At 37.6% G+C, this 26,783-nt stretch overlaps 1 protein-coding gene across 1 annotated transcript in view; it reads left to right on the plus strand.

Annotated features, from left to right (window-relative positions):
* Window positions 1-26,783, plus strand: part of ADAMTSL3 (ADAMTS like 3) — a gene marked incomplete in the record, with an annotated part of 213,664 nt that overhangs the window by 4,630 nt on the left and 182,251 nt on the right. Inside the window, 1 exon segment of the mRNA XM_072402452.1 lies at window positions 3,184-3,284. Coding sequence (XP_072258553.1) covers window positions 3,189-3,284 — 96 coding nt within the window.

Raw genomic sequence — 26,783 nt, forward strand, 5'->3', positions numbered from 1 at the left:
ACCTGAGCCCTGCATTCTGTACATTACATACACCTGAGCCCTGCATTCTGTACATTACATACACCTGAGCCCTGCATTCTGTACATACACCCGATCTCTGAACTCTCTGTACATTCTCTGCATGATGCATTAACACAGAGCAGAGTAGGTTCAGGTTTTATGGTATTTAACTATTTAACTAAAAGCTCCTCCTGTTGTAATTTGTCAGTGTGCACCATTCGCCATGATGCACCATATTTTTATTCAGATGTCTTTTTTTTATTTAATTGCACAGTAGTATTTTTATTTTTTGGTGGTGGTGGGGGAAAAAATTCCATCCAAGTCTGCTTTCTAGTTAGGCCTCTGCCCCTGAAGGCTGTTGTCTATACATTATAAGCATTGCATTACATCTGAGACACAAACATAACAAAGGATTCCCTAACTTTCTGTCCTAATAACTCAAGATATACAGACAGCAAAAAAGCATCTGTCCCATAAAAGAACTGCTATTTTGTGCCCCCTTTTTTATGGATTTACCTAACATCCTTTCCGAATATTGTAATAGAAGATCCGTGCAATGATTTTACAAACTAGAATAAAAACGTGATAGAGGTTTCTGCATAAAATAATATTCCCTATAGTCTGGAGTTCTACTTTAACGCTGAATGCATTGCTGGTGTGGTCATACCCAGGATGACTTCACACTGCTCTGTTTCGATTTAAGCGTGGGAGAAGTGAGGAGAACACTGAGCTATGTTTCAGACCCAGAGGGAAATTAACATACTATGCACTCTAGGAAAGAATACTTTTCATCATTTCCTTTGTGTATTTGTTTTGACTTTCCTAATCCACCGTTTGATATGATCCTCTTAATATACACGAGTTCTGATCCAACCTTCGAAGATGATCTCCTGTGGGTAGAGATTAGAGGGTTCGATAACAATTTGACAAGTTGTTTTACTTATTGAGAAGTGACCGCTAAGCTCATATGTTTTCATTTCATTTGTCTAGACGGCACACTTATCTATTTTTTTCCCTGGCTGGGCTGTAGACTATACTGGAGTTTCTTGATGACCATTTTCCACCCTAGTTAGGGGTGCAAATAAAACGCTGGCTGAGTTGTTAGCTCTCAGACTACTGGAATGTTAGTGAGAAGGTGGAATAGCGGATTGCTTTGTACGACATTAATCAGTTAGGGTTGGCAGTCGTCGTTTTCCTGTTATTCATGAACAATTGCTTTGCATGTGATTAAACTTAGTGACGCTTATTCTGGCTCAGCCACAATCAGGAGTTTGCTTCACTACTTTGTTTACCTTCTCTTATCCAGACTGCAGTAGGGATATGACTTTCAGTAAAAATGCAAGCAGTAATAGGCCCTTCATTAGTATTAGCCGTTTACAGTCTTTAAAGCAATGAATACGTCACAGTCTGGAATTCCACAGCGGATTCTGCGGGTGCCCATTGTGTGTATACTATACCCACATAAATCACAATTTCATGCCGTGAGTAATTAGTGAAATGTATTAGCAACAGTCCAAATACACAAATACTAATGTAAATTATTTCAATAATGTTTTGACTTTTTTCTTGCTGAACGCATGGGCAAGTTTTCCATTGCATGGCTCTCATGTGGGTCAATAAATTACCCTTGTATATCAGAGTTATTTATATTAAACACTAAGTGGTGCTTATTTCACTTACTTGCCTTGCAGAGTTTAAAAGTTGAGGTCCTTACTTGTATAGCAGAGTTTCTGCCAGTTTGGCACATAAGGACACCATTTTTGCAGCAATGCAGCTCTCAGTTTGACAGCCCAGGGCCCCCTTTTTGTATGAAATCTGCTAACAGATTTTGACAGCTGAGGTGCCCAACCTTGTAGTAGAGTTGCCGTCAGTTTGACAGCAGAAATCCCTAATTTAATAGTAGTTACAGTATACAACCAGAATTACTGCTCCCATCTCTCCATAAAAAGCCATATGCTGCAATAAGTCAATAGGCAAGCAAGTGAATATATATTTAACAAGTTGCATTTTAGCTATGACCCTACTCATTTGGCAAATATTCAATAACTTGTTTGTTGATATTTTAATAATGACTGGTTACTGAAACCAATTTACTCTATATATAAGGGAGCTCAGCTGTAAAACTAAAATGAGCTCTGCAATAACAAAAAAAGATGGGGAACTCAGCTGTCACACTGACAGCGGCTTTGCTAAAGAGATGGGGGCCGCAGCTTTACCAAAAAGATTGGGATCTCTGACAGCGGCTGTCAGTTTGCCAGTTTGAAAGCTGATGTTTCCATCTTTAAAGCAGGTTTGCTGTCAGTTTGACAGCCAAGGTCTCCATCTTTATGGTGGGGATCCTGTCATTTTGACAGCTGAGGTCCTCATTTTTCTAATGGAGCTGCTGTTTTTAGCTGTGTCAGAATTAGGAATTATTAAAATGTTAACAAACATGTTAACAAACATTGAGTAGGTTCATAGCTACAATGCAACTTGTTAAAATATATATTAACTTGCTTTCCTATTGACTAATTGCAGCATATGTTTTTTTTAAGAGAGGGGGGGTCAGTAATTCTGGTTGTATGCTGTAACTACTACGCATTAGTGACATCCGTGTCAACTATAAGACAAATATGTCATTAATTCATAGGGAACTTATACTGTAGAATGAATAGTGGAACAATGGTCACCTGAGTATGGTATGCTACAAGAACATTTTTTCAGGGAGGGCAGCAGAAGCTGTTTTCTTTCTGACTACATCTATCTGATTGCAACTTGATATAGGGCTGCTGGGTAAAGAGACTAACAAGGAGAAGGAGGAAGAAAAGTCACTGTCTTGGCTTATTCTGGTATGTGTGTAAACTTTAGCTTGCCCTTTAAAATGCTACAAACAACCAATTGCATGGAAAGCAAATAATATGTGGATTTCATATTCACCTTGCTAAAAGAAGTGACTTTTTTTGGTCCTGAATATAATAAAAGTATATTCCTTTTTATTAGGTAACTTTGTTTGGCAACTTCAAACAATTTCTTCAAACCCTTAAGCACCAAGACTGAACTTTTTGTCCTTAACTTTTGTTTCCATTATCACTTCTAATTTTATTCCATGTCCTGTCCTGATAGTGTTCCAATTAAACTATGACTGTATAATGCAGGGCGTGTGGCATACTAATCCATTGGGCTGACTTTTCTTTTTATTTACAGAATAAATGAGGATGGGGAGGAGTGTCGAATACACGCTAGCCTCTGGGATGCTGGCAGCATGGATAATTTTATTAGTGGTTGTTCCATCGTCAAGATACCAGGTGGGTAGAAACATGCCTGCAGATGTTTTGAGACTAGAATGAAGGAGACCTTTCTGTACAAAATATTTAGGCAAATGAGTTCTTTAATCATGCAGACCATGACGAATTAATGAAAAGAAAACCCAATTTTGTGGATTCGATACATGCCTGACATAATAAACATCAGCATAAAAAGGAAATGACAAAAAATATACACTATATGGCCAATTGTATGTCAACAACTTGCCAATTTTCTTTTCAGATGCTTACAGTATTGAGATAGTTTGGGCAATAGTGCACAGCCAACCCCGTGGCAGCAATTTAGGGAAGGCCCTTACTATTCTAGTATGACTGCACCCCTGTGCACAAAAGGTTCATAAAGAAGTTTGGAGAATTTGGAATTGTGAACCTGACTGACCTGCCGAGACCCCTCATCCCACATGTACTGAAAATATTTGGCATATATTTAAATGCCAATTGCAAGTCAGGTCTTTTCTCCTAACATCAGAACCCAATTTCACAAATACTATATTGATTTAATGGATACAAATTCTCCAGAGAAATTTTTTTTTGTGGTTAGCCTTCCCATAGAAGTGTAGACAATTGTGGCCACTGCAGATGGAGTGGAGGTATAGACAGCTCCATAATAATTCATTTTAAAATCAGATGTCTAGCAAGTTCATTTAGTTGAAATGGTTGGGTGCGAGCAAACGTATGGCCATATAGTAAATCTCTTAAACACAGTTTTTCAGGCATTTAGCAGCTAACATTTAAAAAAAAATGAATGATAGAGATGATGGACATACAATTTACATAATCATAAACATTTTTAGTAGTAAGATGGTCCAATGTTTATATCTATCTCTATATCAGAGTTGGGCAATTATGGATTTGGAAGAAAGAACGATTGATGGATGCGATCCCAAAATAAGGAACATGATCGCATCCATTGATCCTTCGATGTAAAAAAAAGAAGTAAGATGTAAAAAAAAGTTATAGAATGCATTAGATGTATCCAAAAAAGTAAACAATGGTGAAATGACTGGTAAATTATTTAACCAACACATTTTAACTGGCTTTTCTGGAAGGAGCAAGCCGCAGCAATCAAAATGAATATGCTGCCTAATATAATAGGGAACTGTTCCCTTTCACTCTTTTTTAATTCTAGCTTTCCATAACAAAGGAGCTAAGCTTCCAGAAAGTATGGCTTCCAGGAGCCAATAGACACAGTTTACTGCCATGTCTATGTGTGGCAATTTCATTGTTGTCCTTCGGGCTGGGGTATCAGCCAAAGAGAACAGCCTCTACCCACATAAAAGAGTCTGCAGCTGCAATTATAGCCTAAGCTAATTTTAGGCTTGGCATCCCCTAACCCTGGAAATACAAATGTCTTCATATGAGGACAACCGAGATGGGATATAAGTTATCACAATAAAATCTTTGGTTGGCTATGTCTGAGCTCCAGTAGTGCCCCTCCTTGCCTATGTTTAATATTTATCCTAGCTTTCTTCCACATCTACAGCATTTACTAAAGGCTTTATCCAATGAGAAATGCATGCCATACCATTATTATTATACAGTATTTATATAGCGCCATCATATTACGCAGCGCTGTACAAAGTCCATAGTCATGTCACTAACTGTCCCTCAAAGGAGCTCACAATCTAATGTCCCTACTACAGTCATATGTCATTAATGTAGTCTAAGATCAATTTAGGGGGAAGCCAATTAACCTAACTGCATGTTTTTGGGATGTGGGAGGAAACCGGAGTACCCGGAGGAAACCCACGCAGACACGGGGAGAACCTGCAAACTCCATGCAGATAGTGTCCTGGCTGGGGTTCAAACCTAGGACCTAGCGCTGCAAAGGCCAAAGTGCTAACCCCTGAGCCACCGTGCTGCCCATAACCTGTTTTTAAAATATTAATATGAACAATTTTGTTTCTTCAAATAATTCTTTGAATTAAAAGTGGAACAGTTCTATAGATTTCTTCATTCCATGTTTCCTCTTTTCAGGCTAGACATAAATGTTAGTTTCCATAAGGGAACATATGTATATTTTGTGATTGGATGTGTCACATATTGATTCAGTGACATGAATCAGTAGCTCCATTACCATTGCCTTATCCAATTATCCCTAGACATGCCATTATTTGCTCACATTACAATGAGTACCATGCATGTAGTAGCAGACTGGGGTAAAAAGGAAAGTCTTTGCAGACAGTTATGAAAGGTCATTAGACTTAATATACACAAACCTAGTAAAGTCTTTGATGTACTTTAAAGTCCATCTTGTCAAAATAAATGAAACCTGTAGTACCAGTCTGGGTTTGATACTAAAGCCAATTCATTCTTTCTGTTGGGAGAAGACTGCTCTAGCTCTATGCCGGCCAACATTCTACATCTGTACATACATATGGGGTTCCTTTAGTTTATCTTGAAATAAGTAGAAAGAGTATTAGAATAAACAAGAAGGAATTCTTTATTTATATACTATAGAGTCAGTTGTTCTATGGAATACAGATTCAGTGGCTGCATGCCTCCATCATGGCCGGTCAATTATCAGCTAGGAGTTGTGATTGCAATCATTATGCTATTTTTGGATATACTTATAGACAATGATAGAGGCTGGGCTGAAGAACAAAAGAGCATTTGGCATTGGGAAGTAGTAGGAAATATTGTGTTGGTGGCCAACTGTGGAAATATCTCATCATTCAGGAATTGTTTAGAGCGGGACCCACAGTAAGTAACACATGTTGAACATTATATAGCTACCTGCTCTCCATTCAGACCTGTGATCAGATAGCAGAAGTCTGTGCAGTATCAAATTTCTATGCAGCTCTAAGACGTCATGTTACCAATTGCTGAACGTTGAATGGAAAGCTATTAATGGAAGATGTTCTAAAAATTGTGTCACACTGAACAGTGTTCCATACTTTTTATCATGTCCACCAATTAAAACACCAATGTAGTACACTTTGCATGGAACACAAACTGTTACCACAATAAAAGTGCTGGTTGGTGGTATTTGACCTCCAGGCCAAAGGATTCCCGGTCCTAACCCCGTGGACAAAGCCCCTCTGCAAGCCAACCACCAGTGATGATAGTTCCCACTACATAGCCACTGCACTATGGTGAACATTCTGCATGTTGTAGTTGGAAAGTGTTGTTGGTTATCTCTGATAGACCTTTCTCACTTAATGCAGTCAGAGTAAAAATGTTATTTAATTATTAAAAAGAAGAGCTGAGCTGGTAATCATTCCAAACAGCGACAAATATTGTTGCATTAGTGCTTGCTTTTTGGAATTATATGCATAAAAATGCCCCATATATCTGCCTTATTGCTTAACCATCAATTTAGAAATGAAATATGGCAACATGGCACTCACAGGTCCTGCAAAGGGAGAAAAAGGACATAGATTTTACATTTTATGCGTCCAATGTTTTGTTGGGTTTCAGCAGCCGTGATAAATGTGATCTTTGGTTTTCTGGAAAATTAGAAACCAATGATTTTGTAGGTCTTTAAGCTTTTTCTCCTATTGCAAGACCTGTGAGTGCCACAATCCTATATTACAAGCACAGAAATATATATATATAAATATATATATATATATATATATATATATATATATAGCTTTTGGTTATGACTAAGTATATATATTCATTTTAAAATATAACACTGGCCGGTTCATTCTCTTTCAGTTTTTTTGGTATTGCTGCCCATGTCTCCAGTGGGGAGCAATGCACTCATTTCTAGGTCTAATGACTAGGCAGTAAGTAGTAAAGAAGCCTCTATTGGGGACAAACATAGCACAAATAAAACCTGATAAAAAGTTGTAATCCTTCACCACTAAAATCAGAATAATACAAAAAGCTCTGCATGCTGAAATCTGTTTTTTCGCACATTGTTCTTTCATTGTGTATGCTTGTTTGACATAATTTCCTAATCTGTACAGATGCAAAGAAAAATTTTCCAAAATCAACCACAGATAAATACAAATTCATGCGCTGTGCATTGTCAGATACTGTTAAAGGTTTCTGGACCTTATTGTCTACTTATAAAAATACCCAGACTGGTCTATAAAACACAAAACACATTTTGATCAGTATCAGAGGGATTTTGTTTTGACGCATTTTGAGTCTGTTCTCCACCCTCAATTGATTGTTGACTGTCTGAATTTCAGCATCTGACATCATTTTCTTTGAACGCTGGTAGAATGCAGACTTTTCTGGTTGGTTGGAGAGGGGAGCTTAGTGGAGCCCCAGGATAACCTGCTTGCTGCTCAGAACAGTATCCAGATATGATGTCATAAATTGAAATTGCAGGCGGTATGAAACTGAAGAGCAGAGGCTAATGAGAGGGCATACAGAGTTAAACAAAAATGCAGTGATGAAACCAACTTCGTATGACTAGCAGTCGTAAATTGCCCATGTGCACCTGCTGCTGTAATCTTTAATAAATCTTTAACCCCTGAAGGCCTGTGCACATGTTTATTGCATTTACAGAGCTAAAATGTAATTTGTCCATCACTGTATATTCATTTCTATGTGTAGTTTTAATATATCTATTTAATAATGCTTTCGCCCAAAATTCACAAACCTTTTATCCAAAATCTACACTTTTTTTCAAAAATGTATAAATCAGAATTTTTTTGTGATTTGTACATTTTTCCATTAAATCTAATGTGAAAATGTGTGAATATTGAGTAACATTGGGTGATCCTTGGGTTAAAATATTTATAAATATAACCCCAAATGTCTAACATTAGCTAATACAGAGAACCCAGTAGTTTGTATGACTGTTAGTAGGCTGTAACAAATCTATAAATAATCCAGTTTTATTTGTTTACTGCAGAAGGGACAGGCAATGTCACTTCTGTAATAAAATTGACTTGCCTGTTTGCAATGTTCTTTTGAGCATGTGTAGCTCAGTGTAGGATGCCAAGATATGCCAGGTAACCTGGCTTCCTATGGGGTCACTGGGACTGAATGAACTCCCGTGCCTCGCCACCCTAAATGGCCAACAATCCGTCACCCAGTAGAGGAGCGGAGAAGGATGGTGGCGTCTTCTCCAAAGCGAGGATCTTGCAGGTATGTTTATTTTATTGCAGAAGAGACAACAGATCCCCTTTCTGCAATAAAGGACCTGCCTGGTTGCAATGTTTTATATTTAGTATTAGGTTCCCTTTTAACTAGCAATCCAGTATATCTGAAAACCAAAGTTTAATCAGATAAAGTTATATTTTGATTTACTTTATTCCACCCTCATTAACATCCTAATGAAATGTTCATATAAAATATTTTGATGTTTAAGCCCCAGTGGTATCAGCATCGGATCTGGGTGCCTCTATATTACACACACAGTATATATGCAATGTAGACCATGGCTGGTGGGAGGATGTGACAGATTGTTGTACATAGCATGGTGAAAACATTTCAGCAGCATCCTTTAGTCTTCTCTTAGGAGCCCTGGTGCTAGCAAGAAGTCATGCAAATATCACAATGATGGAGAGATGTCAACCTGGAGGCCTGGGCATTCCTAGGAAAGCTGTATTTGCATGCAGACCACCCTATCTATGCCCACATGTGATTCTAGGCCTTCATGATTGAAAGAAGTGAAATCAATTAATATTACCCCAAAAACATAAATAGAATGCAAACATTTTAATGGGATTACTTCTAATTATGCATTGAATGTTGGTTCTCATGCCATGTTAATCCACACACAGCAACCTGCAGCCCTGTGGTCTTACTTCACCTTTGCATAGCCCTGGACTTTTCTTGAGGAACTAACAAGGACACCAGACAAATCTCACATGGAGGGGGAATAAAGGTTGCTTGCAGTCTAGCAATGCTTTATTGTATTTATGTTCAGGCTTCTAGCTTATCCCCGCCAATAGGTAATAGTTGCCAGCTGTACCTGATTTTCAGGGGAAGTCCCAGATTCTGAACACTGATAAACCTGATGATAAAATTCCAGTTTGTGTATGTTACATTCAGTTCCTAATGCTGATTCTTTTATCTTTTATTTTGATTCTTTTGGATTTTTAAAGTTTGTAAGGAGAACTAGTCAACAATTGAGAATGATCTAAATTTTCAGTCTGAACATTCTCAGCATTAAATTTTATCATTTACTCATATTTTCTTTGGTTGGACTGACATTTCAGGCTGTATGCCAGGTTGTTAGATCATCCTTTTCCTGCCTGAATTTGGTGCTGATAACAGATACACACCTACCCTGTTTCCCCGAAAATAAGACAGTGTTCTTTAATAATATGTGCTCCAAAAAATGCACTAGGGCTTATTTTCAGTGGATGTCTTTTTTTCATGAACAAAAAAAAAATCAACATTAATTCAAATATAGTCATGTAATCACATTCTGGAACATCATCATAACTCTCCAAACCCTGAATCCCATCTTGAATTTCTTGTGACTCCATTTTCTTTAGAACCATTGGCCCCAATTTCTCATATCTAGCAATGGCGCTTTTCCTAAATGAGCACCACTTGTCCATGTATTTATATATATTGTATAGGGGGTAGGGCTTATATTTCAAACATCCTCACAAATACGGAAAATCATGCTAGGGCTTATTTTCGGGGTTTGTTTTATTTTTGGGGAAACAGGGTATCATATAATAATGTATTGTGGAGATTACTTGATAGAGAACTAAAACCTTTTTAGGGTTTCTCAATGGACTTTGAGCTTGTGTCAACAGATAATTTTGATGAAATGATTGATAATTCACTTAAAGATGCAGTTCAGCTCTTTCTTCCTTTTTTAAATTGTTTTTAAGCTGTTTTTGCAATTTCATAGACATGTGTGGGGAGAGAAGCAAATCTGATGAACAAAGCCACAGGACCTAACCCTCCTTCAGTAGGCTAGACAGAATAATATTTATAATTCCCATGTTCAGCCAGGAGTAAGAATGGCCTTCATTGGGCTAGACAATGGGATGACATTTCTACTTTGATAGTAAGAGAATACAAGTGGATAACAGCAAGCGCACCTATCCATAAGAGGCAATGCTGCACTATTATAGGAGAGATTCAGATTCCTACAAATTCCTACAAAAGATGAACTTTTATCACCTATCCTTTTCTGCAATAAAGCCCTGCTTGATTTTAGATTTAGTAGAAATTTATTTCCGATTTAACATGATTAAAATCTGCTTCCATTATAATTCCTAAAATAGTGGATGTCCTATAAACTGTCTGCGCTTATAAACTTCCCACTGTGGCACTGCGATGAAGTTAAATCATATCCCGTCTCTTCCACAAAGTCTGAGTGTGTTCTGCTTTTAATAAGCATCATTTTATTTTCCCTAGAAGATTGCGATCACCCAGCAGCCCCCTTTCCTCATCTCCTGCCACTTTTAATCCCTAAAACCAGACCAGCTGCCAAACAATTGATTAAATTTAGACATGCTGTCAATTTTAATAACATCTGCTAACATCATCTATCTGTTTCAGGATTTATATTTATACCAGACTGAAAAGTTTCCATTATACACTTTGCTCTCTGCCTCTCTAGCACGTCATTATTTTTTCTGCTATGCATGGGAATATTAGGTCTTATCAGCCGGCTGAAAAATCTTAGCTCAAACACTATGGAAATCCTTCTGTGACTTTTGCTATAACAATTATGGATCTCCCCATTTAAACTAGGCTTGGTGTATTTGTGAGAACACACAGATTCCCCCCCCCCCCCCCCAGTTTTCCAAACCCCTAATAACAATGATTTAAAAAGAGAGATGAGTTTTTTTGTTGGCAAATATATTGTTAAAAAGTGAGAAACAAATTCAACAAAATCATATTATCACATAGTAATTAGATTAGGTAAATTACAGGCCCAAACCCTATTAACCTTATGGAGTTATTGGACCTTTTTGCTGAGCAATAGTTTTCTTATTAGTCATTTTGAAAAAGGGAGTTCGAAAGAGGAAGGCTCAGAATGGTGTAGAACATTTCCAGTGTCAGGGGTTCTGATGCGTTTCGTCTTATTGGCTTCCTCAGGGGGTGAGAAAAATAAAATATGCTGGTACCAAGAAAATTAGACAATAAAGTAGGGAGATATTTATATAATTTTAAATGTAGCCGTTATTGTTCTACTTGTGTGACTACACAAGGCTAATAAATTCATAAAAAGGTAGGAGCACTGATAATATACAATGTGATGGAGAGAATGGAAGCATTGGTATAATATAAAGAGGTTGGGATACAGATATTGTACAGTTTGATAGGTGGGGTGGGGGTACAGTGTGTTGGGTAGAAGGGGGGTATTGATGTTATACTGTGAGAATGGTAGGGTGAGGATGATGATATTGTACAGTGTAGTATGTGGAGATACAATGATTGTACAATGTGATGGGTAGCATGGGGGTGCCAACATTGTACAGTTTGATAGGTAGGTTCAGGGTACTGATATCATACAGTGTGATGGGTAGAATAGGGGTTCTAATAACTTATAGTGTATTGGGTAGGTTGGGGTATTGATATTATACAGTGGGATAGGTAGGATGAAGACAATAATATTATACAGTGTGGTATGTGCAAGTCCTGGTATGTGCGATGAATGGAATAGGGGTTCTGATATTGTACAACATGTTGGATATTGTGGGGGTATTATTAATATACAGCGTGATAGGAAGGGTCAGGGTACTGATATCATACATGTTTGATGGGTAGAACAAGGGTTCTGATATTGTACAATTTGTTGGGCAGGGTGGGGGTATTAATATTTTCAAGTGTGACAGGTAGGATCAGGGTACTGATATCATACATGTGTGATGGGTAAAACAAGGGTTCTGATATTGTACAATGTGTTGGGCAGGGTGGGGGTAATAATATTTTACAGTGTGACAGGTAGGATCAGGGTACTGATATCATACATGTGTGATGGGTAAAACAAGGGTTCTGATATTGTACAATGTGTTGGGCAGGGTGGGGTATTTATAGTAGACAGTATCATAGGTAGGGTCGGGGTACTGGTATCATTAGGTGTGATGGGAAGAATAGGGATTATGATATTATATAATGTGTTGGGAAGGGTGGGAGTATTTTTATTACACAGTTTTATAAGTAGGATCAGGGTGCTGCTATTATACAGTATGATAGGTAGAACAGGAGTTCTATTATTCCAGTGTGATGGGTAGGGTGGTGCAGTTGGGCAGTAATATTGTATTTATTTATGCACTGGTATTGTATATTGTGCTAGGTAGGGTGAAAGCACTAATATTGTACATAATAAAAAGGAATTTTCACATTATACCATGTAATAGGGTTGGTGGAAGCACAATTGCATTTTAAAAAAACACTGGGGTTATACAGTGTGGATTACATAACTGATATTGTCCATGGTGATATAATAGGTAGGGGCACTGATGTTATACTGTGGGAAACTTAATATCATTCTTTATTTTGAGGCTATAAAACAGCAATTAAAATTGTGGAAGATCAATATCAGTACCTATGTTAACTGTAAAGTTGATTCGTGGACTATTTTAACCATATGTATTGTCCCCACCAAGTTATGACTTCAACTGCTGCTTTCACTAGTTGAAATAAATGAAATGACATCATGTCTAACAAGAAACTAAATAGTACTATTACTGATACTCCTGGTGTTTTTCTTAGAACGTGGAGCTCCTGGCAGCAACTACAGGGTCACACTTTGTCCTGGATGTCTGCATTAGTCTTCTTTGAAGCCTTTTATATATTAATACTGACTTTGCTAATCCTCACCTGTCTCTCTTCTTTTAATGCTCACCAAAAAAACGAAATCCTCACTATGTATATTCAAGATTATACGTTTCATATTACCCATAAAGAATGACTCCAGCCCAAGTTAAACAGTTTTATGATGTTTAGAACAAATTTAAATACACTTAGGTCCATAAATATTTGGACAGACAACTTTTTTTGAAGGTTTCCTTCTTTTTAATGCTCTGCCAGGCCTTTACTGCAGCGGCTTTCAGTTGCTGTTTGTTTGTGGGCATTTTTGTCTGAAGTTTAGTCTGGGCCTTTCTGTCCGAAGATTTGTCAAAACATCCTTTAATTGGGTGTCTTGTCTTTGCACTGTGCTGCTATTAGTGCAGCCTCCTTAACAAAAATATTTTCTATGTAATAAAAAATGAGAAAAAATAATTATTGATAATGATGGTAATGAATGATTAATGTTTGCTGAAACAACTGCACATCGGATCTAATTATATCTTTGGTGAAGAATCTTCCAGGTCCATGTGTTTCAATGATAGTAACTGATTCTTCAACAGAGAATGTTTTTGTGCAAATAGGATTTATAAATAGATCCCTCTGAGTTACATTAAACTCATCAAGGTTGATGCTATGCTTTTAGAGTTCATTTACAAGGTTTTTCTACTTTGTTTGTTCTTTACCTCATCTTCTTTTGACCCTATTGAAAACTAAAGATGAGCCATTCTTTAGGTACAGGTTTTTCATGTTTGTGATGTCAAAACATGGAGGTGTGGAAGTCAACTAAATGTCAGTCAATAATAATTGGTCAGCTGCAATTGATCTGTATAGACACCCATGTTTACTCCAAGCACTTGAGAGAGAGAGAGAAATGTCAGCCTAGATTTTTGTCGCTAAGTCAGTCTACCCAAAACCGATGCTTGAGATTTATGTAGGTGCTTACGTTGAGCTTTCTTGTATTTGCAAAAATACATTTAATTTCAGCACTTTGCACCTGTAAGGGCAAGAACAAAAATATTGTCTGTTAGTTTAAAAGCATTAGTAACCATACCTGAACATCTAAAGTTAGCACACTTTAAAACCTGACTCAAACTACTTTTAAAACATTTCACATTCAATTCAAATTTGAGAAAAAAATGAACTCAAAAATATATTGTCAAATTCAAGTGATATTCTATTAGAAAATGTATTTAAACACGAACGTTGAGGGAAGGCTCCCCTGACTTATATGCAACGATCAAATTCCAAGATGCCAATTTGAGATAAAGCAGAAAAATAGAAGCTACACTCCACCATTAAAGCAAAAAGTTTTTTTTAAATTTAATGTTGACACATCAAAAAAGCCACAGCCTGTGGCACTAAATACTAACATAGATCCTCTGAAGCGTTTCACCACTTTCATGGGCTTAATCATGGCACACATGTTGTTGCAATGATTAGCTTTTATCCTGTGCAGCTTCTACTTTTCTGCTTTATAGGAAATGTACATAGTATGGGCACCAGACCCAGCATTTTAATGTGGTAAAGTAGAGAAAAGTTAGAATCCTTGTTATATTATTGCTGGTGCTTCCTCCAATGGGGAGATCCTTTACATCAACAACATGTGAACAATATCCGTGATTCCATCCTTCCTATGACATTGTGCAGTACCTGTGGTTCTTTCTTCCTTCCTGATGACATTGTTCAATATACAGTTCTCACCAACATTAATTTTTACAATGCTAACATTCCCACATTTTACATTACATAATTTTTGCTCCTTATATACATCCCCCTTTATAATACTAGTGCCACAACAATTCTTTTCACACTGTAGAGCCACAATACAAAATTCATATTTGGATAAATTGAATAAACAATGTTTCTGTCAAGCTGTTTCTAAATGATGCTGTTAGAGAACAATAGCTTTTCTTGGCACATTATTCTCAATGACCATGTCTGTGCTACTTTTCATAGTACTTCTGGAAAGCTGTTCGATGCAAACCGTTCCATAGATGAAGTCATGTGAGGAAGGAATACCTTAAAAAAAATAAAACCACAGATAACTGAGATAACTGGTGCTTTAAATTTTGGTAGGCAAATCAACCCCAATTCATAGCAGTGTGCTAAGAGTGAGATGACATTTAGCAAGTGGTGATATCGCATAAATTCCCCATTGTGGTTTAGAACCCATCTAAAGTATTGTGTTACTGCTGCAATGATAGGAATGGGATTTTAGCTTTAAGGCTTTCAAAGTTACTTTATTCCCTTTGCCTGGGTTGCTTGATGTTCCTATGTTGGGCAACAAATGAAGTTGGTGTTCCAAGCAAATGCCATACTGGATTGTGCGCCTAATTTTTTTTTCAGTAAAGTTTTAAATGGATATTTACCTCCATATGTATGTAAAATGCTCCCATGTTTTATTTCACGCATTACAATCATTTCACATTTCACATTTCAATTAGAATTTTATGTCTAAGGATAATATAGCATCTCCTAATCACTTGCATTTTAGCATACTGTCTTTGCAAACTTTTTAACAGAACTGTAACAGAAATACCTGTGGAACAAGAAGTGTGAAGAGGTGTATGTTTTTTTTTCTTTTAACTGGTCTTTACTTCCTCAAAGGAAGTTGATAAGCTAAAATGAGCACGCAATGTGAACAAATTCTGCTGTTCTATTGGAAAGAAAGGTCCTGGGTTTTGCAGCTTCGGTAACAATAGCCAATTCACGTGTACAGTTAACTCTTACACTTGAACAATGTTGCAGAGTGAGCAGAATATTTTATTGTGCCTAATTAGTTTACTGAGTTTATTATAAATTAGTACATTGTTTTATTAGAATAATGGGTCTGATTTATTAAAGCTCCCAGGGCTTGAGAGGATACGCTTTCATCAGTGAAGCTGGGAGATCCAGCTAAACTAGAATGGATTTCTTAAAAGTCATTTGCTATTTGCTAGCAAATGTTTTGAATCCTGGACTAGATCCAGATTACATAAAATAATACATCGTAATTATTTCAGGGTTCAGGTTGAAAAAAATTACAGTTTTGAGGTTTATTTCTACCTATTACAGTATTGACCTTTTACAGCAACACCGTAATCAGCTGTGAGAATAAGTAGTTTTTGCACCTTTAATTCAAAGTAAACCTGTGAAGATGTGAAAATGAGATCTTCCATTAATGACTTGTACATTCTATCACTGATTTTACTGCCTTTTGAGTCACTGAGCTGAAACACACATTTACTGAGGTCTAATTGAAATTATGTCCTTCATACTTGTCCCAGGTCAGTGACTCACCAAGTAATTAAGCCAGGATTAGCTTAATATAAACCCGATAAAATCGGTTTTGGGTGTACAGAGCTTTTACAGTAAATGAAGAAATAATACTTCTTCTATATGCTATGAATGTTTAAAAGGGAACAAGAGCAGAATTCTTTGTAATGTAAAGCTGAACTCCAGGCAGATATGAAGGACCCACATATATGTAGCTTTGTATCCATTAATACATAATGAAATATATTTTTGTCACAAAGTGTAGGTACTGTACTTGAATTTGAATTTGCAATCTCCAGTACATCTGGGTTGAGACAGGGAAAAAGAGAAGCAGAAGAAGCGTAGACAGAGATGGGATTATCACAATGCTCATTCTCTTTCTACTGTCCATTTAGAGCGGGGGTCCCCAAGCCACAGTCCGCTGGACTAGGCCTCGACTATCTGACAGCTGGGCCGCGAGAGCATGGAGACCAGCAGTGGCCCGCGGCTCTGGCCAGTGCCCCCCCCAGTGGAGTCCGGAGAAGAACCCTGCTTAGTGGGGGGGCCACACCGGCCAGAACCATGAACCATGTCTTTGTATACATCACAGTGGGCGGTTTTTGGCATTATGAAGTTTCTAACCCCCTTTCAGTGACACACGGTTCCCCATGCATGCATGGTTCGGAGTCGGTAAATTTAGTGGTCTGTGAGCTCCAAAAGGTTGGTGACCACTGATTTAGAGGTTGGGAGAGGGACCTACATGCTTTACCAATTCAGTGCAGAACAAATCAGGTCTTCTACACTGTGCTGTTTGCCAGAGGTGTGCACATAACAGAAATATATTTGGCTGGTAACATATATGTATTATGTAATATATATTAGGTATGTAAAGGTATACAAGCAAACATCATGCATTTTGCCTTTTAACATTTCAATGCCCAGCAAATAATTAAAAGTAATGTTAGTATTGTATTACTGTTAAATGCAAAACTGTTTTCCCATTTATTAAAAGTCATTACATCAAATATGAATCCTTATTTGGTACTGGTAGCCCTTTTCAACTATTCTATATTACAGACTATGAAAAAAAATGTTTTTGCAGCCCTCAGACTCCTACATACTCGTATAGTCCCCCTATAATCATGAGAAATTGAGATTTCAGAGTTTCTCAGCATCTGTTCTTATTCCTATACCATAAAACGTTTTATCAGGTGCACCAGACCATCTCTCTTGGCAAGACATTTACTCATTGCAGCCACTGAGGCTGCTCGCACCAGAAATATGTAGAGAAAGTAAAAGTTGACATATTTGGTTCTTAGGATGTCTTTGTGTTTTGCTTTACAACTTAATCCTATGAGTTTGTATTAAAGCTGGCATATCGCCTGCTAGAAATAATTTAGGTTAGGCAGTTGGTTTGGAGTCCAGCATCTTTTCATGATAATTCATGAGCCAATCTTGTATAGATAAAATATTTTAGGAGTTTAACCTTTGTATGGCTTGATACTCCTTGTAAAGTACAGTAAGATCTGGGTTTGTGAAGCTCATGGAGTGGAGCATGGTAAAGGAGGTGTTACCTGCAAGTGTCTTTCTCAAGATTTTATCCTCCATATCACACGCCAAGTGGATCGACCGTCTAAACCTCTGGACAGGAAAATGCCAAAAACAGGCCCCTGAACAGCTCTCTGAAACTGTGAAGAAGCAACATGGAAATTCACTTTAGCTCAGTGCCCAATAGTGCAGTGTAATATATGTTTAAAGAAGTAAATAAGTGGAAACGGAGCAGTGTATAGGCCGATTTAGTAGGGGTTAAGGTCTAGGTTTGCAGCCAAAGGCATAAGAATTTATTAGGTTGGAATGCTGGCAGAGTATTACCATTTTGTCACTTTTTTTTTTTCAAGAAAGGGCGTCTTCGTATTATAGTGGACGTTGCATTAATTTTTATGTTGTGGTAATATTAAAAGGGAATATACTACATTCAGGGAACAGGACTGAAAACAACTTTATTAAGATTTATTGATTGGAGAGCTCTTCTGGCATTGTTCTTCAGGTCTAATTTAATATAATGGCTAACTTATCGAGTGCAGTGGTCCAAGTTAACCTGTCAAAAGCATTTGCAAATCAAACTGAGCATATAAAGATAAAAAGCAGAGGTTACCTTTAGGGAAAATCCCATGTGAGCATGAATATAAGATCCAGAAATTCAGGCAGATAATTGTATTGGCAAATCAAACTATTTCCAGCAAAAGCTGACACCTCACACCCTTTAGCCTGTTGGTGCCTTTATATAAAAATTCCTCATTTACCAATATAAAGCCCCCTAAGTCGGAAGGGGGTAGGGTGGCTTCTGTTATTTACAAATCTCTAAAAATCCTAAAAAACAGCAATCTGCAGTACAAGACCCTTCATACTTACCTGTCCAACTGTCAGCAAGTCCAAACTTTTGATCCGATCTTTTGAAAAAAAAAAAACAATTATAGCATAGATGGTGTATCATATTCTTGTATCAACTTATCAGTAATTGTTCCAAATTTGAAAAAAGTTTCAGGCTAGACACATGTCCAGCATGTATACTGTGGATGACCTTTGTGGATTTTGACCAGTCCTAGGCTCACATTTGCATTTTAAATAATCTGGCACTTACTAAATATGTTGGTATGGTTTACAGTAACTAAGTTTAGTTTATATGAACTTTTTTTGTGTGTGAAATCCAGGTTTACCTAGAAAAAAAATGTTATTAAAATTTTTTTCATCATATTGCTAAGTAGGGGTGTAGCTAGAAATCAACAGGGTCTGAGAACAACTTTTACCTACCCCATGAGAAAAAAAAATTGACCTTGCATCATGTACCCCATAAACGCCATCATATGCCTCTTACCATGTACCCTTCACAAACTTAAATGTACCCCTTACATAATATTCCACCCCATGAGACCACCCCATATATTATACGTCCCTGATACCCTATGTACCCTTCAATCACAACCCAGCACATCCCCATCTATACCTTCAAATCGGAATCACATTACCTTCAATACAACTAAACCCCGACACATGTACTACAGTAAACAATGCCCACCATTCACTTTGTCTAAAGTGTTAGAGGGGGGCCCACTATTTTTTGTAGCATGCAAGTAAGGCGATAGGCCAATAGTGAAAAATAGGAGGAACATCATCAACATATAGTGTAATCATGAGGCCATTGCCGTATTAGCAGCCTGTGCTACCCCAGCACCACTCTCACCCTACAGGGGTCCCAGGGGTGATCTTTACTGCCCTGCTACTGTATATGAGAGCATTTTGCAAGTATTCTATATATGTAAATGCTGCATCATACACAGTCCAGTAATGCATGATACAATGGTCGGACAGAGTTCAGCCCTCGGCATCACACACAGTGGGTTTCCTTTCTATGTCTACAGTCATGATAAAAGAATGAATTGAGACATGCTCTCCTGCATCTTCCCCTTGGAATCTAAGAAGATATAACTTTATGTCTTGGCATGTTTGAACAGCTGTCTAGTTAAGTTTAGAAGAAAGCAATTGTGTGCTTCAGGCAAACTCCATTAGGTAGCTGGAATATTTGTTATGATATGTCTATCGCTTGCTAGCTCTTTTTCCAAGTGTGACAGAGAAAGTTTACATCACCTGGTCACACAAACTTTTTTAACAGAAGTGTCCTTTTTCAGTGTGCCTAACTCATTAAAAGGTTCTATGCTTCACATGCAGTATGTAAGCAAAATTATTGCATTCAGAGTGGGGAGGACTTTTGCAATTCCAGTGCTGTGGTCAAACAAAATAACAAAAAAAGGTCCTCTAAAGGTTTAAAGTCCTCTAAAGGTTTAAAATAAAAACTTTACTGAAAATAATAGGCCATTATCGATCTGACCCTCTGGAAACGTTGGTTTATGGTTCTTATGCCACTGACTACTTTTGAGTTTATTACCTAGAGCCAGTATATGGATCCAGAATTCTAACTTCACATGCTTCATGCTTTGCACCACTGCTGATGGTCTCTTAGCTGCAGAACTACAGGCCTTGTTAATAAAACGTCAAGCTCTTGCATATTGGAAGCTCCACTTTGGCAGTTCCTCTTTATATTAAACTTCTCCCTATCACAATGGGAGCCACATTCAAATATATTTCCTGTTTATATCAGAGTCACACGTTCAAATCAGGTGTTTTTAGGACCATTGCTCATATACCTAGTGGATGTCAGAGATGATAAGGGAAACCTTACCTGCCTGTCCTGCCAGGGTGATCATGATGGTGCTGACAGAGGCATGAGAGCAGCAGAGGCGTGATAACTATGTAGCATGGTGAAATGGGTAGCCCAGGTTTTTATCTTTTTGGAAAGCGAAGTACAGAGTGGTTAGCAGGAGCAGGAACAGGTCAGATAACAAGCCAAGGTCAGTAATGGAGTATCAATTACCATGCAACAAACAAGGGAAAATCCAAGACACGGGTCAAAACTGGAAGCCATTTCTGAATAGGTTGTCCAAAGTCAGAGCTCCAGTTTGGTAGAAAAACAGCTGCAGGCTCACACTAGTGAGCAGTAAAATGAAGGAGTTTGAAGCTGGCCTGGCACAAGTGCAGCTGACATGTGTGTGCAAGCATGGGTACCCTTGCATGTGTGCAGAACGTGTGATAACATGTTCACCCTTGCATTGGGGTATGTGCATAGATGCTCCATTAACAGAGATGTGTGCACATTCTTGAGCAAACCTGCCCATTCTTTAACCCCACTGAATTGCAATGTGCTCCAATTTGTAGTTTCAGCATGCTAGACAGAATTTGTCTATATCTGTGTTTCTCTACCAGGGTTCTTCCAGAGGTAGCTGGGGGTTCCTCAAATAATAAACAGTGAGTGACTCCCTGGTCAGTATGAAATAGTGGTGTGGTGGATGAAATTTTTGGTGTCCTAGAGGATAGATATGCCCAACCCTGAATTATACAGTGATTGAAAATGAAGACAGAAAAGAGAGGGTTTTTGGCAATTAGTAGTGTTGTATTGAGTGATAATTTTCTCACATAACAATACAATATGTCATTCTGTATGCCACAATAGATAGCTTGTGATATGAATGACATTTTGGCCCTAGGGGGCGCTATACATAGGTCAACTGTCATTATATGCGCATACATCACCATATAAACCATTTTGTAAATATATGCCTGTTCGTATTAACCGTGGTACCCAACGCGTTTCACCCTGAGGCTTCCTCAGGGATAGTGGTGAATCAACGAGAATTTACGCGCAAGTTGTTCAAGTAATATGGTTTTGAGTATGGCTTAGTCCTGAAGCGATGGTAATAGAAAACCAAAATTGAACACCCTGAAGGGGAGTTTGGGAAAATTGAGATGATGAGATCCCAGAAAAAGAAGGTACTCCTGTAGGTGAGTTGTATAGTACCTGTAGTGTGCTCATAAATGGTAGTTCAGTTAATGAAGGTAACCATTTATAGGTGAATGGGACCAGTCATGTCAGTTCCCAATGACTGGGGAATAATGCATCCAACAAGCAGGCTTCCAAGAAATGAAGGTTTCTAAAATGTGGAAGCGTAGACTCTGTGAGCTGCAAGTGTGCATCTGCCGGTCAGTGTGCAGCCAGGCTGGACTTTCTGGTCAGTTAAACAGACACCAGTTATAATTTTGGCTATCTGTAAGGCTATGTAAGAGGCATTCTTCCTACTGACCACCACACTAATGTACTGTGAGTTGGGGATATAGTAATTATAGCAGGGGATCCCTGAAGACATAAAGGGTATTTCAAGGGTTCCCCTATGTTAAAAAGTAGAAAAACGCTACATCATAAGATACATATTTGAGACACCAGTAATTATTTGCTTTCTAAATAACTACCTGCGACAAACGTACCTTGCCATTACACTATTCAGCCAGCTTTGCTAGTTTACCTACTTCCAGTCTTTTTACATGCTGGTAGCAAAAAGTGTCAATGTCTTTAAAGCCAGTGATCTTTTTGAACTCTCTAAAAACATGAGACCTACGATTTATGAGGATTAAGTGTTTATTAATCTAATTTGCCCCACATGTTACAAACACACGTAGCTATGAATGGACGGTCTGTAGAAAATAAACATTTGATATTTTAAATAGGCTTTAGAAGAACATAGCTTTTAATGTAAGGGGTTTTATGGCATAAGGAGCAGTGGGATTTTGGGTGTAAATGACATGACTTGAAGGGAGTTGTGTTTGAACGGGATTCAGGGCATGTATTACTAAACTGTATAAACTAAAGGAACTTTATTATTGGGAAATCGGACAGGAAAAAAATACAATTTTACAGCCAACTCAAGAAGTTGAAATATATTTGTTGAATTTGGCAGAGGGTTTGGTAGGCTTGAAAGATCTTAAAGTTTTGATAATCTCTATTTAATCAATCTTACTTGAATCGGGTAGAATACCTTTTAATTCATATTTAATGAGGGCGATCAATTGTCTCTCAGTTACTCCTTACTAATGACAAATGATACTGAGAACTTGCCAGGTTATCTTATGGTCCTTCAGGTAATTAATATTGCAGTGTATGCTTTGTGCATCGCACATATAAACGTTCATTAAACCGTCTTCCTTGAGACTTCAGAAGAAAATAAAGTCACAGCTTTAGCTGTCAAGCCAAGAAAAGTGCACAGACATAGTTCTATTTCTTTTACATCTGCTGCTGTTAATCTGGTGAAAGGTATAATCAACATTTTGTTCTCTGAACTTTTTGGGAAAGAAAGAGCAAAAGCAGTTGGATAACCATTAAACTGAAAGCCCAACTAAACCCAAAATTAACCAAAGCGTGTTCTTGAAGTAATCATTTTAATAAAAATAAATTTAAGCATTTCCATTTTAGATTAAATTTTTAAATTCAGAAACACAATAGGTAGGTATTATTGGCTGTAGACCTTGCATTACTTTTAGTTTTATGTTAACAGGTTGAGGACTTACGCTACTTAACACACATACGTTACAGTTGCTCACCACCTTCTCCCAGTTGCTAAAAGTCATGTCCCTCCCTAAACTGACATATCAGTGTTAATTTATATATTCAATAAAATAATGGAATTATACTCAATCATAATTCACTTTGCAAAGTGAACAGAATAAACTATTATTTAATGCTATGGCTTCCACTGTAATGATTAATTGTAAAATGCCAAATGTAGTTTGTCATGTTGCTCTTCCTGCTATGGGTGTTTTCTGGTCACATCTGATTGACCCTGTCATCAGCTGAATTCAAAGAAGACAGGAAATGGCTGTAATGCAGTGTGGAAGTACAATTGGTACATGAAAAAGATATTGTTACAGATAACAGATAATAGATTACTGTCGTGCTTCTATATACACTGTTTGTATACACTCATCTTCCTGATTGCTGTTATAATGTTTACTTTTAGGTTTTATTTATTGTACAGCACTGTGTAATATAATAGCGCTAATTAATTCTTGTTTATTAATTAATATTAATTAATAATAGAGACTTCAAAAGAGAATCACAATGTTTACCCCTTATATAACTTTTCTCATACTATTAGTATAATATTATACCAGCTTGCATATTTATGTCAGTGCAGTTTTTTTGTAGGGATGGCTCAGAAACAGTTTTACTTACATGGAGCTTTATAAAACAGGGAATTTTATATTCCCTCACACATTCCCTGGTAGGGAATCATTTACTGCTATTGAAACACATGGAGCTGGAAGATTCCCTTAAGGGAATGTCTGATTTCCTGTTTTATAAATAGAGCAAAGTGTAGTGGATCCTCTCTGTCATTGAGTAATGATAGACTGTGGTCAGACAACTTGAACAAATGCATCATACACAAACTTTTCTTCAGTCATTGGACCTGATTTTTTAAAGCTCTCCAAGGCTGTAGAAGATACAATTTCATCAGTGAACCTGGGTGATCCGGCAAATGGATAGCAAATCAAAGAATGGATTTCTAAAATTAATTTGCTATTTGTTAGCAAATGTTTTCAATTCTGGACCAGATTCATTCCAGGTTTGCTGGATCACCCAGGTTCACTGATGAAAGTGTATCTTCTCCAGCATTGGAGAGATTTAATAAATAAGGCCCACTGACTAAATATGCTGAAATGTTAATGTTAATGTTAATAAACCCAACTAGATGTATGCAACAAGACAACAAGTTGATATCCTCCCTTAGACAGTGATCATTAGAAGAGGTATCCCAATAAAAGATTTCCACTTCTGTTCTACATTCAATTTATAATTGAAAAAAGTTATTTGTAGAAAAATGTATTAAAATTCCATTGATCTGGGGTTCTAAGAACAAACCCCCAGGACCTGTCCATGGCTTCTTGTTGGGCCTGGCCTGCTAATGTTAAACCTTTACAAGCTATATATTACATTCTATAATTACAATATTTTCATATTTTGCATGTTTTTTGTACCCCATTTTTTTACATTTTCAATGTCCTGTATTTCAATGGCTCCTTGTAGTTGACTAGCCCAGATCTTCTGATCTGGGAGCGCTTGTCAGTAGCACTATTTCTAGGGCTACATGTCCTAAAAACAATTCTATAGATTTTCTGCACCTGCATGTACAGGCTTCCTGAAGCCCATTGTGCTGGGTCTGTGTGCACATTATTACTGTGAATGGGGTTTGCGTGGCTTACTGACAGTTCACTGTACACGCACGATTTGTGACACAGTCAGACTCTAATATACTGCACAAGCACACACTGCAAATACACTTCAGAGTTTAAATGATGGGCTGTGCTGTCAGTTAAACTGGGTGATGGGGCTGCTGGTGGGCTACCTATCAGCCTTTGCTGACAGTATACAGATCAGCTTCTTGTAAAGATGTAGTCCCTGTGCAGCTAGGGATTCTCCACAAAATTTCCCTGGACTTCCAATCGGTCCACGAAATTTCAGCAAACTGATTTTCGCGAAACCATCGGTAGATCAAGGAAATCATTACGATCCCCGGCACTAAATGTTAATTAACCTCCAGTGCTCCGGGATCGCAGTGGATTCTCAGGGCTGCGCTCATTCTTGCAGCCCTGGGAATCCTGTTTGCAATCCCAGGCACTAGAGGTTAAATGGGGACAAGTCTCCCCATTCAAAACCTCTAGTGCTCTCTGATTGGCTGAGGAAAGCTTTCCTCAGCCAATCAGAGAGCACTAGAGGTTTTACATGGGGAGACTTGTCTTCATTTAACCTCTAGTGCCGGGGATCGCACACTGAGCTGATTTTTTTTTTTAAATTTGAGCTCGATTGGCAAATTTACACCGGCCATTCTCGCCTATATTTTCGGTAAGCGAAAACGGTTGAATTTGCAGCGAGATCGAGTTTTAAAAACTTGCTCATCCCTATGTGCAGCACAGAGAACTTTCTTGTAAAGATGTAGTCCCTTTGAGAGCGTATGCACATTGTGGTGGCTACTATTTGGGCTCCGGAGAATACCTACAGGTAAATGTAGCCACTGCAAAACATTGCTTATTGTATTTGATACAGATGAGTATGTTTAAAGAGACAGTGCATATCCAATTAACACAGGTAATGTATCTACATGAACTATATGATTGTTTTTTGTCTTATTTTTTCTTTACTTGGGTTTATGAGCTAGAATGGAGCATTTACTGAAACTTAGAACTCCACTGACTAATGCTACATCTGGCTGTAATATTAAACCACAAACTGTTTATATTTTCATAATCCCACATCAAGTAAGCAGTGCAGATTATCTAATGTGAACTTTCAGAGTTTCTGTTTAAGTTTTTGATTAATTGCATCCTGATCTATTCATATTGGAAGAGACAGTAATACAAATATTACTCTCTAGCATTCACAGAATAGCCTTTGATAAAAGAAATCTCTGAGGATAAGTATGGGAGCTTCACTGCTAGACTCTACTCTGAAGTTTACCTAGTTGCCCAGCTATCATTCAGATCTGTGGCTTCAATTCTTCCCAAAGCAGTCACTGAGGAAAGTAGGCAAATAAAGGGAAGTTACACATGACAAACTCCATATTTCTTTTGCTCCAGATTCAAGTGGGCAAATCTTTGGTGAACTTTGTTAGAGCAACTTTAAATAGAGTAATAGTAGTAACTCGCTACAATCTCATGGCCAAACTAAGGCCAAAACCGTTGTATCATCTATAGTGTTGACTATCTATTATGATATATTTATAAATCCTAAGCCTAATTTATTTTACGGCATTCCAGAGTAAAGTCATTATTTGGCCATATCAGAAAAATACACCACTGGCCAGCTATGAGTAATCTTCTGTGTTTTCGAAATGAAGTTGTTCCTGCTTCTGTATTCAAAAGGAACAAGGTCTTAAATGTTTGTAATATATTAAGCTTTACATAGAATTAGAAGGGTGTGCCACAAGATCTGCAGTACTAAAAAACAACCATTGGGAATTTATTTTTCTGTGCTCCCAGGTGACTAAATGAGCTCATGCTAACGAGATGTCACGATGATTGTTCATAGCTCCAACTTATACCCAAGTGAATTATTTTTTTCCATGCCTTCAAGCCTAGCAGGCTGTATGGAGAAGCCAACTTAAGTTGAATGGTGTTCCCTTTCAAAATGCATCA

This window comes from Pyxicephalus adspersus, chromosome 2 (genome assembly GCF_032062135.1).
Source record: "Pyxicephalus adspersus chromosome 2, UCB_Pads_2.0, whole genome shotgun sequence".
NCBI classification, from domain to species: Eukaryota; Metazoa; Chordata; class Amphibia; order Anura; family Pyxicephalidae; genus Pyxicephalus; species Pyxicephalus adspersus.